General features: G+C 30.6%; 1 protein-coding gene across 1 annotated transcript; it reads right to left on the bottom strand.

Annotated features, from left to right (window-relative positions):
- Positions 1-1,327: 1,327 nt before the first annotated feature.
- On the bottom strand, positions 1,328-15,902 carry eas (ethanolamine kinase 1). Its single transcript, XM_088225718.1, has 7 exons — positions 15,702-15,902; positions 15,425-15,564; positions 9,692-9,875; positions 7,327-7,415; positions 6,962-7,188; positions 5,768-5,987; positions 1,328-5,411 (listed from the first exon to the last, which is right to left on the bottom strand). The coding sequence occupies exons 1-7, from the start codon at positions 15,840-15,842 to the stop codon at positions 5,318-5,320; spliced, it is 1,095 nt and encodes a 364-aa protein (XP_088081844.1). The 5' UTR covers positions 15,843-15,902; the 3' UTR covers positions 1,328-5,317.
- Between the last annotated feature and the right edge of the window lie 3,519 nt (positions 15,903-19,421).

The following is a 19,421-nucleotide window of genomic DNA, read 5'->3' as shown; positions in this document are numbered from 1 at the left end:
AGAAAATTTCTTCTTTGAAAATGGAACAAAATATATATTCTCCTGTGTTAGGTGAATCAAGAACTCCTGATGAGGTACCTAATCAATGTGATAAAAAAGGGCTAGTTATTTTTATTATAGTTTCTTTTTAATTTTCACCATTATTCATAGATTTTCAAATATTATCATTTCCCTCTCTATCCGCACCCCCCCGATGTAAAAGGCACTACATTTGAATTTCAATTGCAGCTTACATGGATTGCTTTCGTTACATGTAAGGTAAGGTGAACTATCTTAATCTCCAGGCGCCAGTTCAAGGAACGATGAAAAAATTAGTGTAGAATCACCTTTAAAACTAATATTTCATATCCATCCTGTCAGGAATGTCAGGAATCGAATCTAGGACCTCAAGCATGGTAGGCGAAGGTGCCAACCACTACACTACAAGGCGGACTTCTCTCCACTCGATTTCTCTTTTCAGGATTTTTACCCGACAGCACCCATCGAGTTGAAAATATAATTATCTTACATTTGTGTTATGATAATAATGTTCGCGATCTGGCAACATTATGCGGCGACTTCACGCATGCACGCGGCGAAAGTGGAGCAAAGTTGGGGGCGATCGACGATTTTTTGGATGACGATTCTACGCTCCATCTGCATATTATAATTCTACGTTACAGTCAGTATGTATTATATTTTCTCATAGTAATTTGTAAATTCTCGTATGTCAATTTGTGTAACTTGTTTTAACTTGTTACTATATTATCATGTCTTGGTAGAATACTCCAAGGAAAATAAATATAGCAAAATATATAACAATAAATGAAGAAAAAAAAAACTATGGTCAATCAATATAATCAATGCAAATCAATGGTCCAGTCTGGTCCAGTCCTGGGTCATAAAATGAACAGTCTGGGTCAGTCCAGGTCAATCCACAGTCTCTGACTGATGTTAAATAGACATTTGTTTTATGTCTTACAGGAATTTTATTGATTTTGTATATTGTGCTGCCCTTAACAATTAAAAAAAGAAAAATAAGCCAAAAATACACCATTTTTTATATCTTCAAACTCAGTTTAGAATTACTTTAAATACACCTTATTTGTTTTATCATCATCTCCCTCTATCCAGAACATTTGATTTATTTACGGACTTATTCAGTCGATTCAACAATAGCGAACAATTTTTATTACCAAAACACCAAAATGGCCACCTACCCACAAAAAACATACATAAAATGAACTTTATATGACTATATTATAATATTTTCTAGTTAATGTGATTGTTAGAATCAAAGTCTTCATGATATGCAAATTTTCAAGAAAACAAGTCATGGCTAACGAAGTTTGGTTGTTTGCAGTTTTTATTTATTTAATCCAATATAAAATACAAATACATAGTTTACAAAAGAAAATGTTTATACAATAGGTACATTCGATATAATTTTATTTGAACATTTTTATTTAAAAAATAATTTTACAGAAAATGTAACCTGAGTAAATACAACATATATGGCTGAATTTTTTCAGATATTGAGCTTGAATTTTAATTCTTAAATTATGTTTGGGAATAAAAGAAACGACATCTTATAATTGAAAAAAAAACATTGTGTTTTTTTCAATTCAGTTTATTTAATAAAAAAGTAAGTTTGAATAAAAACATAAAGAATGTTCAATGATTGGTTTAATTAATTTAGTTTACATTGATCCCTATTATATGCATAATTGAGTTTATATTATAATTACCAAATTAAATTTATAAAAACTGTGAGTAAATTTTGGAATATTTTAGTCTTGCCATAAAATTAAATTACCTGGTTCTCTTTGAAATAGAATAAGATGTAATGGATAAACAATCCTTATTGGTTTAACGTAAACATGTAATCAAAAGTAAAAATGGTAATAAAAATTATGACTTAATAAAAATTAAAACGTATTTTAGTAATCACATTTTTTCTTATTTTATAAATTTAATATAATAGATGGTAAGACACACATGATTTTTAGTTTAATAGTGGGTATGTCATTTGGACATGTTATATTGGAATGTTATTTTTTAAATTCTTTAAAAAATATCACTGTAAATGTGATTAATTTTTAAAGTTTTCATTTCAAGATTTATTTGTTAATGGTGTAAGTGTCATTTCACTATCATTTTTCATTGGTGCTACAAAACAGTGAAACCGGCTAATAATTAGATTAAGAAATTTTGGTTGGTACATAATAAAATTGCAAGATTTAATAATCAAGTTCTTGGATGTTACTAAGGGGTTTGTGAATTGCAAAAATATTTATTTTTAGAATTGTTTTCTTTGGTTCTTCTTAGCAAGAAAACTGGTAACATGCCATTAACAACATTTATTTGGATTTATTTTAGTGCAAAATTCTGTTACAATAAGTGTGAAGTCACAAGAAAAATAAGTCTGCGTGAGAAATGGAATTTTAATTTATAGTTATAACAATGATATGTAATCAACAGTTCCAATCTTAAATTAAAATATCATATTCTTGTATCCCCAACCCCTTATATTGTAACATACAAGAAATTCATTTAAAGGTGATTATTAAATTTGAACAAATTAATGGTTTCTAAGTTAATATTTTATTATTATTAAACATCTAGTACGTGTACAACTTTGACAATAAAGTAGTTGTGATAATTTTTAATTTAGCACCATAGCTTTATTAAACAATATGGTTAAAAACTGTTCTAATAATTGTAATATTTAACTACAATTTTAATACAAAGCATAGGTCTAAACTCTAAACCAATATCAATAATAAACAGTTTCAAATTGATATATTTTTACACGTAGTTAGTAGTTATAACTTGTGACTTGCGACTAGAATTTAATAACATATTATCACAATTCTTATGCAAATATTTTAAAGGTAAAATTTCATCATTTGAGGATTGTAACAAGTCTTTTAAAGTCAAAGGCTGACATTTTTTGTTACTTGGAATTATAGAAATACATAATGGATACAACAATTATATTAAATTACATAATTTGCTTAGGAGGGCCCAACAAGATCTTATCGAATCGTTTTTAAATAAATATTTTTCACATGCCAAAATGTTAAAACCTATTCAGAGAAAGCAAAAGAAGCCGAGGTAGAAAAAATAGATTTTCTTGATAAATGAAAAATGAACATAACAAAAAAATATTTTTCACTTATATTATAACTTCGGTGACACATTATTTTAGCTAAGGTTATGAATGAGGAACTTCAGCTCTATTGGAAATTGGATACAAATAATATTTTCTTATGTGCGGTAAAAATTAGAGCATTAAATTTTATGGCAAAGTTTCCTGAAAATCTACAAAAAAATAATAAAAAATATTTTAATAAAAACAACTACTATTTTGAACGACGTCACTAGTTCATATGAATCACACGCGGAGTAATTTCAGAAATACAAAACTTAAAAAAATTATAGTGCTGATACATAAAAACTGAAAAAAAAAAATGGTTTATTTTAATAGTCTATTAACAAATAAAAAAACACTAAACTTCCTCATTGTTGCTAATGTTGTGAAGGGAATAAATTAATTTTCAATGTTTTGATATTAGGTTTCCATTTTGTAAATTCCTGATTTTACTGTCTTAAAATTTTCCTTTTTGTAATTGAGATATTTTATTCCAAATGAAATTTATCTAGTAAAAATATAGTCAAAAAATAGTTTGACGGTCAATCTTAAAAAAGAAGTAATCCCCACAAACCAATGGAATGTAAAATACATTATATCACTCTTCTGTATTCTAGAATTTGTAATAATAAACATTATTTTTATAATATTTGTCGGCCTAGTGGTGTAATGGTCAGCGCGTTAGCCTGCCATGCAAGAGGTCTTGGGTTGGATTCCCGACATGGCTGATATGAAATATTTATTTAAAAGGGTGTTTTCACACTAGAATATTTCATAGCCCCTGGACTGGTACCTGAAGCGTAAGACTGATCATCTTACCTTCATGTAACAATTTTTTTTATCAAGATACGCTGCGATTGGTGTACAATGCAGTGCCCTATGCACCATTAGGTGCGGAAAGGGAATAATGATGATGATGATGATGATAATATAATGCAATGTATTAAAAAAAAAAATATATTGTTGAAATATGTAAGTAAGTAAAACTAAACTTTTAGAAGAAAGAATTTTGATTAGGACATATTTAAAAAAAAGTACTTAATAGCATTATACACATTTACGACCTTTTAGGTAATATGATCAATGATATTAAAGTTTATATTTATACAAGTAAAAATAATAATATAAAAATAATTTTTCTTTGAGATGGGTCAGCGATAGCCGACTGTTGCATACTTGTTAACAATTATTTCATATTTTAGATTCGAATCATGATTATCACAGTGTTACAATTTAAATGTAGCAAACATAAAATTGAGGGCCTCAAAGAGTGAGTACTTGTCAATAATCTAAACTCTACCAATGAATGTTGTGGGGAGTCTAAGAACTAATTGCATTTAAAAATTTTTTTTTCAGATAGGTTAAGTTAGTTAGTTAGTTTTAATTTAATGGTAACGAGGTTAATATCTCAACAGAGACAAAGGAAATAGATAAAACTTTTATAGATATCTCAACTGAGATAAGAAATAATAGAATGTAGAAATGAAATGTTAATGAAATTTTTCAATTAGAATCTTAAAAAAATATTCATAAGTTAGCCACTGATATCATTGTAGACAAAGAACTAAAACTTGAAAAAAAAAGTAATAAACGTGGACATAATACAAGAATATCACAACAATATCACATACAACATTCCAAAACGAGACAAGGACAATCGAGGCAAAACTAAACAAAAGACTCAGACAAACTTTTCAAAAGATGTAAAAAATATTATAATCAACAACAGAGTATGAATAAAAAATTAAATATTATTTTTGTAAAATGAATGTAATAATTCGTAAGGGTAATAAATAATTTTTTAAATAAAAAAAATCTAGGGATTTGACCTTGTCATTAACTGATTTACATATTCTGTCTAATGTTTAAGATTTCTACATCTCCAAAATTTTCAGAAGCTGTACAAATATAAACAATCAAAGCACGTATGCTTTCTATTTTATTTGGTACTTCTTCATGGGAAACATCTGTAAAATTATTTTCTTCGTCTCTGATGAGGTATTGCTTTCCTTAGATGAAATGCTGAGAGAGTTAAATTCCAATATTTAGCCTAGGAAGGTTTGAACATCCACAACATATTTATGGTAACCATTTATAATGAAATTTAAAAAATGTAATATCTAAACAATAAAGCGTATTTTAAAACTAGAAATGAGTTTCTCATTGCATATTATATACATACATCTAATGATAATAATAAATATCAACTAGTTTTGGGTTCGAAAATAAAGAAGTGCTCTTTTTATCATAATATTCGTTGAATCGTACTGCAGCATATCTGAAAAATGAAAACCATTATAAATTTTTAGGGGATTTTATAATTTAGTCAATGGGAAAATGAAATGGCGTGAGGGACGTGATTTAAAAAAATACATTTAAGTGTTTCATTAGTTTTGTACTCCGTTGATCAGACCCCTTGAAATTTTTATAAACTATTAAGGTACACATAAAGTTGGTTGACTTTTTTCTTGATATTCGGGGCAAGGGTATTGTATTTTTTAAATAAATAAGGTATATTTTAAATTATCTTCGAAAATTTTGATTTCAATAAATAATAATATAATATACAATAAATAATATACTACGAATAATAATTTCATATAGATTATAAATATATATAATAAGAATACTAACTCAATAAAGTCGAAGTCAATAGTAGAATATTCCGCTTGTATAAGTGCCCAAACACCCCATAAGAAATGTGATGCCAGAACAAATTGGTTGACTTGTTTATAAAGCTCTTCTACTTCAGGTGATGATACTTCCCGGTCTAAAAAGGATTCCAGGTATTCTGCTAACCAGCACAGTTGAAATTCTTTCGAAGGATATCGCGCGTAATCAATTTCTGATAAACCTAGAAAAACCAAACCAATAAATACATATATGCAAATGCAAACACCTACAAAAAATATTTCCAGATACAGAGAGATACTTCAATAAGATATTCAGATGCTTGTGACGAGGTGCTATCTAGTTTAGAAGAATCATGGCTGCTCAAATAACTCTGGTAAATCATGATTTCTAACATATGTTTTTTTTGTATTTAACACAAAAGATCTGCATCATCCATGCGTTATTGGTAGAACAATGCATTGTACACCCTTCATTAAAATTATTATTAAATTACATTTAGCATCAAAGCAGGTCAAGAGGCACATAATAATGGGGAATTGCATCACATAACACCCACACTCGAAAGAAATCACATTTGGTCATTTAAAGTCTTACTAGTATTTGAACTTAGAACCCCCATATGAGAAACTAGTATCATCGCCATTGCACTCCGGGGTGTTAATAGAATTTACTGTGATAATTCAGTTCACAAAATATATGACATACATATGTAAATTAATAATAGTTTAAATAGCCCAGCTAGCCGTATATTAAAAAAAAAATTGTTATCACAATTATCACGGACACTACAACCTCTGGCCGCCCCCAGGAAACTTCACTTGTCCATATTTTTAGCAGTCTCTCTAGTTCCTGGTGCCCAAGGGCGCGGGATTCTTCTCCAAACAACCCAACTACCATCTTGTTATATAGGAGCATTTAGATGGTCAGTGGTCTATTCTTATGACATGACCTGCCTAGCGTCAAAGTCATTATTATAGTCTTATTTAAAAAGTAAAAGAATTTTTTTCATGTACAGATTTGCCAAGTAAAGAAAAACTGTACACCTACAGAAAACTCTAGTCTTCTGGGTTGGGGTTCGGGGCTAGGATTAACAACACCGCCATTCGAAAATTCAATTGTTACGAACCCAGAAGAAAAAAGAAGCCCCGAACCTGGAAAGCTAAATAAAAGAAGTTTTCAGTATGTTGAACTTACCTACAAATTCTGCAAAATGGTTGCCTATATCAAATGCTTGGTAATTGTAATCTGCATATTCATAATCAATAAAAGTGACCTTTTTCTTCTTTTCATTGTAGATAATATTCCCAAGTAACAAATCGTTGTGAGCAAACACTACCGGGCTATCTAGATTGATGAGATGGGATTTTAATCTTTGAAGTTCTTTTTTCAGTTCATGGAGTGGTTTGATAATTTCTTCATATCTGTAAATCGCAACATTTAATTTACAAGATAGTCAGTCATTAAATATGATAAGACCAAGATAGTTAAGATACAATGACAATCCAAAACATAATACATATTTTTTATGTTTCCCTTTGAAATGGGTGTACATTACCTACCTTATCTGTTGGGCAGCATTTGCATATGTTTCAGGTACAAGACTTAGAAATTTATCTATTTTGGACCACAACACTGGTTTTGGAGTTATCTATAAAAATATAATATATACATATTGTTATCCTAAGAAAACTGAAACAACCAAATATTAATATTAATAATAAATATTTTATCTCTGTTGCAAGCTGACATTTGTAATTGAACACACCTATGTATAATTTTCAGGCAATATTATTTTAACCTTCATAATATAACCTTCATAAAAGTCTTTATATTAAATTTTTACACATCAAAGAGGAACCTACCAATTAGATTTAAATTACTTTGGTCAACAATGTTATGAAACATACGTATATACAGGGTCTACGTTCAAGGCGCATGGAAGAAATGTGGTAATGCGTTTTGACACTGCTGGTTGAGTTTTGATAGAAATTGGGCTCGATATTCAAGAATATAATTTATTTGTGAATATTGAAGAGCTAATTTTCATCTAATATCAACCGAACAGCGTTACAGCACATTCGCATTCCTTCCGTGCGCCTTGAACCGATTATAGGTATACCGATTTATTTAAGTATGTACATTGTACATACATGCATAAAATTATGTTAATATTATTTGATATACAAATCTTTGGATATATAAATTGACAATCTATTGAACCTAATAAAAATGTGCTTCAATTATTTAAAAACACTGATTTCAGGTCAATGTCAGTATAACTTTATCACAATTTTGGTGATAAACTATTTTTTTAGTAACTTCTTGAACATGTTTTATTACAGATCTCATGCTTTTATATGAATCTGAAATTATCAATATATTATGTGAGGGCGAGAACTAATTTGCCATGACCAGTCACAATAGATCTACAAGTCGGGAGCTTGTTTGCCACTGACTCCCATTGGCAAACATGTAAAATGTAATTTTTTTATTTTAATGTATTGATACTCAATATTTTGTTATAAAATATAAGGGGGACTGAAAATAAATCAAAATGTTTTGACACCCTATTTTAGTCAGTAAATGTTGAGAGACAGAGTGAAGTGAACACATATTTTGTTGTTGTTGTGAATTGTGAATATTAAGATTAATACATTTTTAGATGTTCATTATTTTTACCATTATTTAAATAATCAATTTCAATACCAACAATATTGATGAAGAACAGTAATGCATTATTGTATGCTATTTTTGTCAGATCAAAAAATGAAAATCCCTTAATCTAAGGAATTCTAGAAATCTGATATTGAAAAATTACCCAAAAAGTGATGAAAGGTTATTTTATTTACTAAAGCTAAAAGGACTATTACAAATACAGAGGTTATAAACAATTTACAAATATAAAAATACAATTTAAAATATAAAAAAAAACAAATAAAAATACAAGAAACTCAATTATTATTCAGAATATTTAAGAATAATTGGTTCTTGAAGTTTGATAAAGTTATAGTAAATACATATCTTTTGGTCATCTGTGTGTTTGTTCGCGAGAGAGTGAATTCTCGGGAACAGAGAATTAATGTGTGAATTTGACTTAGATATATTAGTATATCTAAAATAAATATAATGTCTCATTGACCTATTAGGCACATTGAAATGGATATATTTGACCAAATCAAGAACATCAAAAATATTATTTACAACTTTATACAAAAAAACAGATCATATATTATTCTTCTATCACTAATTTTAAGTAAATTCAATGTATATAAGAAAAGATTATAGTTTATATTGTTTCGTGGTGAATGCAGTTTAAAATTTATAAACCGCAGATCCAATGGGCATTATTCTTTTTTCTAAGAAAAATTTGCCTTCTTATAATTCATCGAAATATTTCAATTTTGGGACCATTTTATTTTAATCATAAATAACTGTTAGAAAATGGGAAACAAGTTGTGTTAGAGGGGGGTTTGAATCACGGGCCTTCTGATCCGGAGTGCACGGCACTACCCATGGGACCACAACCTGAACCAAATTACTTTTTGATATTTTTTAAAACTTAATTTTTGTGATTTTCTTATTTGTTGATAGACTATCAAACTAAGCAATTTTTTAATATTTTCAAGTATTATTATCAGCGCTATGATTTTTTTAAAGTTATGTAATTACTCCGCGTGTGACATTAAAAGTTCTCTTCGGGATTTCTACAGATTGGTGAATTGGTTTCCGGCAAACCGGAAATCTATCATTGCTTAATTCGGAAAAACTAGTGACGTCGTTCAAATTTCGTTTGGATTTTTTTTCATATAATGATCTAATTTTTACCGCGCATAAGAAAACCTTTTTTATACGCTCTCCTCTATAAATAAGCATCTAAAAGTGTATGTAAGTTTATACAAATAATTAAGGTATAGTAATTGTTACCTCATCATCCTTTTGTACTTTGTGCATCAAGGCCATCTGGTGTGCAACCAATTTCCATACTGCGGGTAGCAAAATACTTTCTACAGTAAGGGTGACACCAGACACATATTGATAAGCCAATCCATTCTCAAACACAGCGTAAAGACTGGGTGCCAACCCAGCTTTGTGTAGTACTTTAATATTACTGAAATTATTTTGATCAAGATTAAGTAATCATATTCGAAGTTTTATTTCAATAATGAAATACCCTCGAGTTAGACTAAAGTGGTGACCTTCACTCAAAGGAGATATGGGTACCATGGTACAGAAATATGTATTCAAATGACTGACAGAATTACCATTATTGATCTACTGAGTTAGGAAATCATAATTATTCTATTTCTTTTTTGTACATATTATGTATACATAGTAAAAACATACAGGGTGTTCTTAACCCTGTCAAATTCGAAACCACGATGATCAGTATGGGCAAGAAGACATATTAGCATATTCAAAAAAATATTTAGAACGGAGTGTGTGAAATGGAATCAAAACAATAGACAAGTGTTTTTGACTCGATGGTTACTCTCAGGTAAAATTCAGACTTAGTTAATAATGGTAGGAATTTCAGATTATTGACTCAGTTTGTTAGCTCTTGGGTTGAGAAATGGGAGGCTCTCAGGGGTGCCTATGTGCCATGCGCGGTCCATTCATGAATCGCATGGAACCATTGTTCCCCTACATTTTGGCAAATAATTTTTATAAAATAGCATGTTTAGTAAATTAATTATCAGTCATCAAACCTAACATTAAGATACTATAAAAAAATAATGTAATAATAATTGCGATAAATTGTGGAGGAATTTTACTATCGCCTTATAAAAAGATGTTAAAAAGCAACGTGACCTCCCAGCACATCCATTTACCAGCACTGTCATGCGCGTACTGATCGGCGAGTACTGGCTGGCTGGGTATAGATTCAAAGAACGATCGCGATGGAACCAAATTGAAATTTCGTTCCAGCGCCGTACTGAACGGGCAGTCCGGACGCAGGCGCAGACTGAAATTCTCACTAGGTAACGGAAGCAATCGAAACATACCAATACATTATTTTCCATGTAGTTTAGATGCGATGCGAACACAACGCCGCGCCACGCAGCACAGATATGTGGTTTTGGTATTTTGGCGCTGAACATAATATTTTAATTATTATTTTGTGGTGGTACTCCACATACTGGAATCCAAAATAAAATGAAGAATTTAATTCAAACATTACAATAATATAATGTTGATTTGTTATAAGAAAAAAGTTTATAATCTACTACATAAGTTGATTTTTCGGGTTCAAATAATGACCAATTCTTTTTTGTTGAAAAGTCGTGTTTTTTAACAAGATAATATCTATTTTGGTTTTACTACATTTTAATCAAATAAAATATAATGCCACAAAATACTTCGCAGATATTTATTATAGTATATATAGGGAAGTTGGTTGATTTTTTATTACAGTTTATTACTAGATATGTAAAATTATTGTTATTATTTCTAATCATATGTATATTGTATTTAATTTGTCTTTAATTCCTTAAGGGCAGTGTATATTATGTACCAATTACTTATATATAATTGCTTCCCAAATCAAAAACCCCACCAGGGGCGTGCCCTGCTATGTGCGTATGGTGACTGATATTATTTGCGGAATTATAGTCTTTAAAAGAATGTGCAGAATGGTTAGTAAATTATAATTTGACAAAGGAGTTCAATGTCTCTGGGTATGAACTGAACAAATATTTTGTGCTGTCCCTTCCCATCAAAGGGAATTAGTGTTGCCTTTCTAGCCCTTAACCGTAGTACTAACAGTCTTTTCACTGAGACTTGATTAAGTTTAATACTCCCGAAATAAGCAGTGTTAATTGCATGATTATGGAATTAATCTTTTGGTGACTGGTATGGAGAGCGACGGAGTAATTTTTCAAAATAATTGGCTGCAGCACATCGATGGAAACAAGTTTAGTAAGTTGTTCAAGGCAAATTCTTTAAATAAAACTATTTATCATATCTTTGTTGCATAAGCAATAATAATGATCGAATAATCGTATTTCCCTTTTACATAATTTGACGCTTCTTTTTGTAATAAAATTTCATATTGACCGTTATTTTGTCACAATATTAATTATTATAATTAACTCTTTATTTCCATTAGTATTACAATTATGATTTTGTATTATATTCTATTAATTTTAATGATTCTTCTATTTTGTATACTGGTGTATGATTTTAACCACATACGTATGATTTATATTTTATTATTATTTAAAGCAGCGTTTCCCGACCGCCGGTCCGCTGACCGGTACCGGTCAGTTGAGATTTTCTGCCGGTCCGCAGAAATACTTGTAGCCCATTTTAAAATTCCTGTACTAAAAAAAGCGTCATTTGTTATTTCTATACCTGTTATAATATAACAATAAAAAACAATAAACAAAAAGCCGGTCTGTGGACTTAAAAAGGTTGGGAAACGCGGATTTAAAGTACTTAATGTTGTTTCTTTTATTGGATTGTTATTACAATTTTAATATTGTATTTGCTTTTTTCTTTACAAAAGGAATTAAAAGCAGGTGGGAAAGAATAGATGTGGAAGGAATTTATGAAAAATTCACCACAACACCCAGTCCAATTGTTGAGAAAAAATCGCTCTCGGATTTCTTTTTTTCAACTGGCGGAAATTGAACCCGCGACGTCAGTTTCACAGTTAGCTGTCTAACCAATCGCGCCACGGCACCTGTCAAATCATATGTAATTATTGTTTATTTAAATATATTTTTTGTCAATTATAAGGGCTTAACACGGGCATCTTCGAGATTTGCACTGGCTAAAAAGCCCAGAGAGAATAAAATACAAGCTATGCTGGACAGTATTCAAATCCCTTCATGAAATGGCTCCAAAATACCTATCGGACCTTTGTATTAGGGAAAATACATGTCAAAGAAAATCTACTCTAGGTCAGCATTTGATTCAGGAAGAGGAAAACTTGTTGAAATCCGGCGCTCCCCAAACACTAGATTTGGAGATCGTGCTTTTGCCGCCGCCGGCCCCTCTGCCTGGAACCAATTGCCTTCAAACTTACGAATCATCGACAGTCCCATTCAGTTCAGATCCCAACTAAAATCCCACTTCTTTAAACTATCATACCCTCAATTTTAAATCTGGAAATATAATGTATCACTTAAGTTTAGTTAGAATGTAAGTTTAGATATACAATTGCTAAGCGCCCTTGAGGTGATTTTTTACAAAAATGGCGCTATATAAATCAGCCAAATATTATTATAGCCTAAAAAGCCAAAATAGGTTATTGAATGTATTAATAAATTTTATTTGAAATGAAAAAATAAATAAATGGTAACAATAATTTAAATTGCTGTTATTAAGTTTATATAAAATATCATAGTGTAAATAGATTATTGTAACTTAATTTAAAACAGTAAATTAACTTATTAACACAGTTTTTATTCTACCATTTATGTGGCCATGAGGAACAATGAGAATATCTGACATAAGCCTTCTATACAAGTTGCTAAACACACAGTGAAAGGGACAATGAAAGCAGTGAAAGAGTGTAATTTAATTAAAATCGTGGTTTACGAAATTAAAATTAAAAAAAGTAACTCATTTATGTATGAGCGAAACCGAGAGGAAGGCTTTGAAGTCTTTAAAACGGTTTTTGGGTGTGTGGAAAGAGTGCTTTCTCAGATAAAAATCCTGAAAAAATAAATTGATTAGAGATAGGTCCATCTTGTAGTGTAGTGGTTGAAGAAGGAAGGTTATTGAAATATTTGTTTAAAGGTGGTTTTACACTGCAATATTTTCATATAGCCAACCTGAAGCGTAAGACTGATCATCTTGTCATCACGCTAATAAACAAAATACTTAATGACCTAGATTCTAGATACTCAGCTGTCTTAGTGCTAATACAGTGCCCTATGCACCGTTAGGTGCACACAATGAGTTTTTTTTAAACTGTAGTTTTTTTTTTTTAAGTTTCAAAGTTAAATAAAAAACCTACCGATGTAACCATAGAATTAAGAATAGTCCAGAAGAGAGCGTAGAATCATATTTGAATACATCGGAATGTGTCCAAAATCCCGCCACTCTGCCCTACTTTCGCCGCGCGTATACTTGAAGCCGCCGCGTAATGTTGCCAGATCGCGAAAAATATAACCATAACACAAATGTAAGATAATTATATATTTAAAAAAAAGCTATTTGTTAATTTCTCCGAAATTTTATTGCACACGCGGAAACATTGCTTGATACAACAGAGTAGATAAATAAAGGGTCATTTAATAAGAGTTATTGAATTAATGAACTATGAACTTAAAAAATTGAACAAAAATTATTTAATTTAAAAATTTAAAACGGATATTTTTATGTCATGTTAAATCCGAGAGGTCCGATTTTCGTTAGTTCTCTCATTAGATGAGCAAAGTGCTAATTCATGATTGGAAAGTTAAACTAAATTTTCAGATACACAATACCGAGGTGCCAGGTTTCGAAAAATGTTGTATAAAAGATAAAGAAATTGAAAGTTTATGCCCTGTTCAAGGGAAGCCATTTTAATTAATTTCGAGAGAAACACATCAATGATTTTTTTTAATGAAGAGTCCAGTAAAACTTTTTACCCATTTCCCCATTCCTATAAATAATACATTTTTAATAAGAACATATCAATACAGTCTACCCGATAGTTTTAATTACCCCTGTGTTGAGTAAGCTTTTTGTAATTTTGCCTTTTAGAAACAGAACTAATCATTAAAGTTTTACATTTAGAAAAATGACCTTTTGTGTCATAAAAATATTTCTCCTCAAAATGCATTGAGCAAATTATGCTTCGTTTTGTTGGTTTCCGAAACTCATCTCATTTTTATTCACTCCGTTTTCCTTCTTTCATCAGCAGGGAAGCTAAAATTCCACTAAATCAACTAAAACCAATGTTTTTATTAATAAAAAGTAGCGTAAAAAAGTTACTACCCTGGCAACACTAGCAAAATATCAATTTTCTTTGACAATCTGACTGGTGGAAAAATAATAAAAAAATTGAGTAATGCATTTGGTACTTACATATGCATTTGCTACATACACATGAAATGTGATCCCATCCTGTTTTTTGTTGATCCCAGCAGCATTTCTACACTTTAAAACGACACAACACGACATAGTTGAATTCAAATCGGGAGTTGCGTACTGAGCGACGTCTATAAAGAAACTAATGGGTCAAAACGTAAAATTACTCGTTTAAGAGTAGTTTAGACGCCTTCTATTTGATGCTCGTATGCGGTTTCTGGACTATTCTTAATTCTATGGATGTAATAATATAACGTGCTGTTACACCAACTTTGCCCAGGTAAAAATGGTCCAGTTAAAAAAAGTTTTATAATACTAGCAAAAAACGTTTTTAGATCGTAAGTTAAAAAAATATACATAATTGCGTATTTATTTGATTGTTGTATTTAAGTGTTCAATAGAACTATTGTAAATCTCTTGGGTGAACTTTGGGTAAAGTTGCTCCGACGACGACCGGTTAAAGTTACTTTGAGTGGCCAAAGTTATCATAGTTGACAGTTACTGATAACCCTAAAATGGTTTATAATGTAGGTAAGCATAGCAAATTTCAAGCAAAGAAATTTCGGAAAGTAAAAGCCAGATCGGACTATTATAAAAAGAAAATGTGAGAATTCAAATAATTAAATTATCACCTACCTCAACTCTGTTTTTCTGTCAATAAGTAAATCAGTTTTATTTCCGTAAATTCGCACCAACACAACATCTTTCATGTCAATTTCGTCTTTGTAGTTGTAGAAGCAACCGACTAATTTATTTGTTATACCATCAGTAAAAATCTGGAAGAAAATTAGGGCAATTATTTTATTTGACATCTTCACGGAAATTTGTCAAAACATGCGCGAATCGGATTCTAGTTGGAGTACACTTTTGCGATTCGTAACGCGGGAAGTCTTGGCATAAATTTTGAATTAACCTTATAAATCACGTTTTCGAGATTCCAGCTAGGCCTGAGGATAGCAATTATTTTAGCTACCCCTTTGTAAATGTCATTTTCGCAGATACAAATCGGTATGTAAACGTCACCCCCCATAACCGGCGACCGAGAAACATCCATATTACTCCGCCGTCACGAGCGCTATGCGCCGCGCAAAATCGTAGAGTTTGAGAGAACCCGCGCAGGCCTTATTTGCTAATCGCCATCGCATCGATGGACGCCTATATACCTTGTATGGAGTAATAAATAACTTGAGCATTCTATGTTATTATGTTTATCAACTAATTTAAATACTGTGTTGACGTGCTAGAATTTATCACGAATCATTTTAAATACGGAGGCGTAATTTGTTCACAGTAATTACGTAAAAGTACATTATTTTATCTAAATTTTTGATAAGGTTCGAAAATATTTTTTTCTATAAAAAGTGAATATTTATTTTCAGTGAATTCATTTAACTAGCAATTTTTACTTATTTAGTTACTTAAATGAACAAATAAAACAACAATTAATTCATTCAACAATGAGGAAAATCATTTTTGAGAAGGAATATGACATATACAAGGCTTATGACCTGTCATTGGCTGGTTTAAGTGGCCATTTTACACGCTGTGTAACATTCACCATTCTGCCTATGTTTAAACATCCACATATTTTCTCAACTCTTCTATCTGTTGACTCTTGTTAAGTAAAAGATGTGGGTGAGATTCATTTGGCTGAATTATTTTACCCACTAGGCAATGTCTGAAAATACGTTTCAATTTTTATAAGTACTTCTTTTTACGTCAAATCAAAAATATTGTCCAAATGTTTGTAGACAAGACAGGATTTCACTTTCTGGGGAGTTATTAAGATTAAAACTTATTGCAAAAGAGAGGTTAAACATTTTTGAGAAGAGAATAATATGGAAGTCTTGGCTAATTTAAGTGACCACTTTACACACTGTGTAACATTCAACATGATTGAATGAAAGCATAAGTGCAGTTATAATACGAAAACAATATTAAATTATTTTCACCTCACCATATATTAACATTTTTACTTAGGAAGAATTGTTGTCTTATTTCATTTTTAATATCTTAAGAAAATACTTGCCTAGATATTATAGTAAAAGAAAAATATTAGAAAAACTAAAAAAAAAAACAGTCTTACTAGAATATGAATTCATTCAATTGAATATGTATTTTTTATTATAGCTAGAATAAGAAAAAATTCATAGCTAGAATGAAAAGGTTTATTCAGTTTTCTTTTACGTGAAGATTAAAAAAATATATTATTCCAAATAAAGAACCTTTGAATGAACAGAGTTGAAGCTTTGTAGAAGGGAAAAAGATTGAAGAAAAATCTGCAATAAGCAACTTGAAAACTAAATTTTTAAATGTTTTTTAGTCTTGTGTCCGGGTGACGATGAAGAATACAGTTTTGTATGTTAAATAAAACCAGAAACTTAGAAGAGTGTTTTTGGCATCCTGAAAAATAAAATTGAGTGGAGAAAAGTCCACCTCGTAGTGTCGTGGTTAGTGCATTCTCTAACCACGCTTGAGGTACTGGGTTTAATTCCTGGGAAGGTCGGCATGAAATATTTATTTGTAAGGCCATTTTACATTGCAATATTTCACTTTCCCTGTACTGTCACGTACCTCCCTATAAAAGATGATCGAAATACACTGTTTTTGCTTTTCCAATGAAGTGCCCTATGCATCATCAGATGGGATGCGTTTGATGATGTTTTTTTAAAGAATTAAATCTTATGATATGTTATTTGAATTACTTGCTGAAAGTTTTCTTCAATCAAAAGAGAACCTATAAAATATTGTCCTCTTTCGATTGACGATTAAAAGAAAATCCAAAATAAAAATGCTATCTTAATATTGTTCCAGGATGTATTTATTTTTATTGATTCTTTTGTAAAATGGGCTTCTAAATCTCACTATCTACCAAGATTATATCACGGCTATCGGCAGCAAACAAATGCTATTATTGCTTATTCAAAAATCTGGGATTCAAATTATTCTGCTTCTCAGACCAGCCATTGCATATGGTGTAGATTGCTGGGTTAGGACTTTGGTCTTTTGAGATATGATATTAGTATTTGAAAGAAAAAAATGGTGCTGTAGAGGAGACAGTTTAATCGCAAATTAGAGGCACTGTACAGCGAACCCAACATTGCACAATTCATAAAAATAAGATTACAATGGTTGAGTCGTGTGCACAGAATGAATGATAATCGTACCCCCAATAAGATTATTTATACCACTCTGGAAGGCAGACCAAAATTAAGATGGCTGGATGATGTGGAAAGTGACATGAGAGCAATTGGCCTGTCGAACTGGAGAACAGCCATAGGGTGCACGGAGAAATGGAGACAGATTCTGGAGGAGGCCAGGGCCCACAACGGGCTGTAGAGCCCCTGATGATGATGATGATGATGATTAGCTATGTACAGCTTGTTAAAAATGACCCCAAAAAATTAAATATTGGTGTAAATTATTAAAAAAATTGTTTTAAAATGTCAGCCATAAACAAAACCTCAATTTGTAATATCAATGGACCAGTCCTCTTTCTAGATCCCTTTTCACCGAATAGTGCATAAGGCACTAAGGTATAATATTAATTGCAGTATATTATCTTGAGTATTTATTGCATGAAGATAAGATGATCAATTTTATGACCAGGATATACATATAATGTGAAATATTACAATTGAAAATAGTAATTTAATAAAAATTTCATCTGGATACAGAAATCAAATCTAAGTTTGTGCATCACAGCTTAATGTGCTACTATACATATATTTTTTCATCTTGTGCGGAGCTTGTGATCAGAATATGCATGCCGTTGATTTAAGCCTGTGGTTCACCTTCTGGTTCAGGGCCATGCAGTATATTTTCTTAGTATGATATAGTCTTAAAATGCCGCCCCTTAAATGATTTATCTCTAAAATAACGATTGTGATTTTTAAAAACTTCACATAACAAATAAATACTATTTTTATTTTTAAAACATAAACTGCTTTAAAATAAATATTATATTTTACATAACCGGGTTGTGGTCCCGTGGCTAGTGTCTTGGACTCGCGGCTCAAAGGTCCATAGTTTAAATCCTACTCAACCCCACCTTGATTTCCATTTTCTAATAGTGAGTTATTCACAAACTAATTTAAAATAGCCCTCAAAATGAAATATTTGGGTAAATCATAAGAACGCAAATATTTATTTAAATAAAAATAAAAAAAACTATCAACTGCAATATTCTACTTTGGTTTTACCCTTCTAACTTATTAGTAAATTCGTTTATTAGGTGTAGTCTAAAAAGCCAGTCAATGTAGATTTAGTAGAAATCAATTACAGATTTCTAAGTTTTGTTTGTCTCATTGAACTTATTAAGTAGTGTTTTATTAATTTTAATTTGTAAAAACTTCTTTCTCTACTAACTACAAAGACAGGGAGTGCTAATAAAATTCTGGGAGCTTCAACAGTATTTGGATACTTCAAAATTGGAAGAATATAGACTAATATAAAAAAACGTTGTGTAAAGAAGTTTTAAATTTATTAAATGGTTCAAATAGTATTTAGATTTCACTGTTTATACGGTGCCGCCTGATGCGGCCGCCTCTCTGTATCAGCACAGTACGGTGCTGGGTACATTTTACAATACTACTACATACGTTTGCACCAATAATCATTTGGTAGAGTTCAC

This window comes from Micrasema longulum, unplaced genomic scaffold (assembly GCF_059751315.1).
Source record: "Micrasema longulum isolate JH-2025_06_02 unplaced genomic scaffold, ASM5975131v1 h1tg000383l, whole genome shotgun sequence".
In the NCBI taxonomy this organism is placed as follows: domain Eukaryota; kingdom Metazoa; phylum Arthropoda; class Insecta; order Trichoptera; family Brachycentridae; genus Micrasema; species Micrasema longulum.
The sequence above is the reverse complement of the archived record's forward strand: the minus strand, read 5'-3'. Positions and strand labels throughout refer to the sequence as shown.

Excerpts from the sequence above, each read along its gene's own strand:
- eas (XM_088225718.1), bottom strand. The coding sequence starts at position 15,842 with ATGGATGTTTCTCGGTCGCCGGTTATGGGGGGTGACGTTTACATACCG. Across the intron at positions 9,876-15,424 it reads GACAGAAAAACAGAGTTGAG|TAATATTAAAGTACTACACA; the intron begins GTAGGTGATAAT and ends AAATAATTTCAG. Across the intron at positions 7,189-7,326 it reads AATGCTGCCCAACAGATAAG|ATATGAAGAAATTATCAAAC; the intron begins GTAGGTAATGTA and ends TGCGATTTACAG.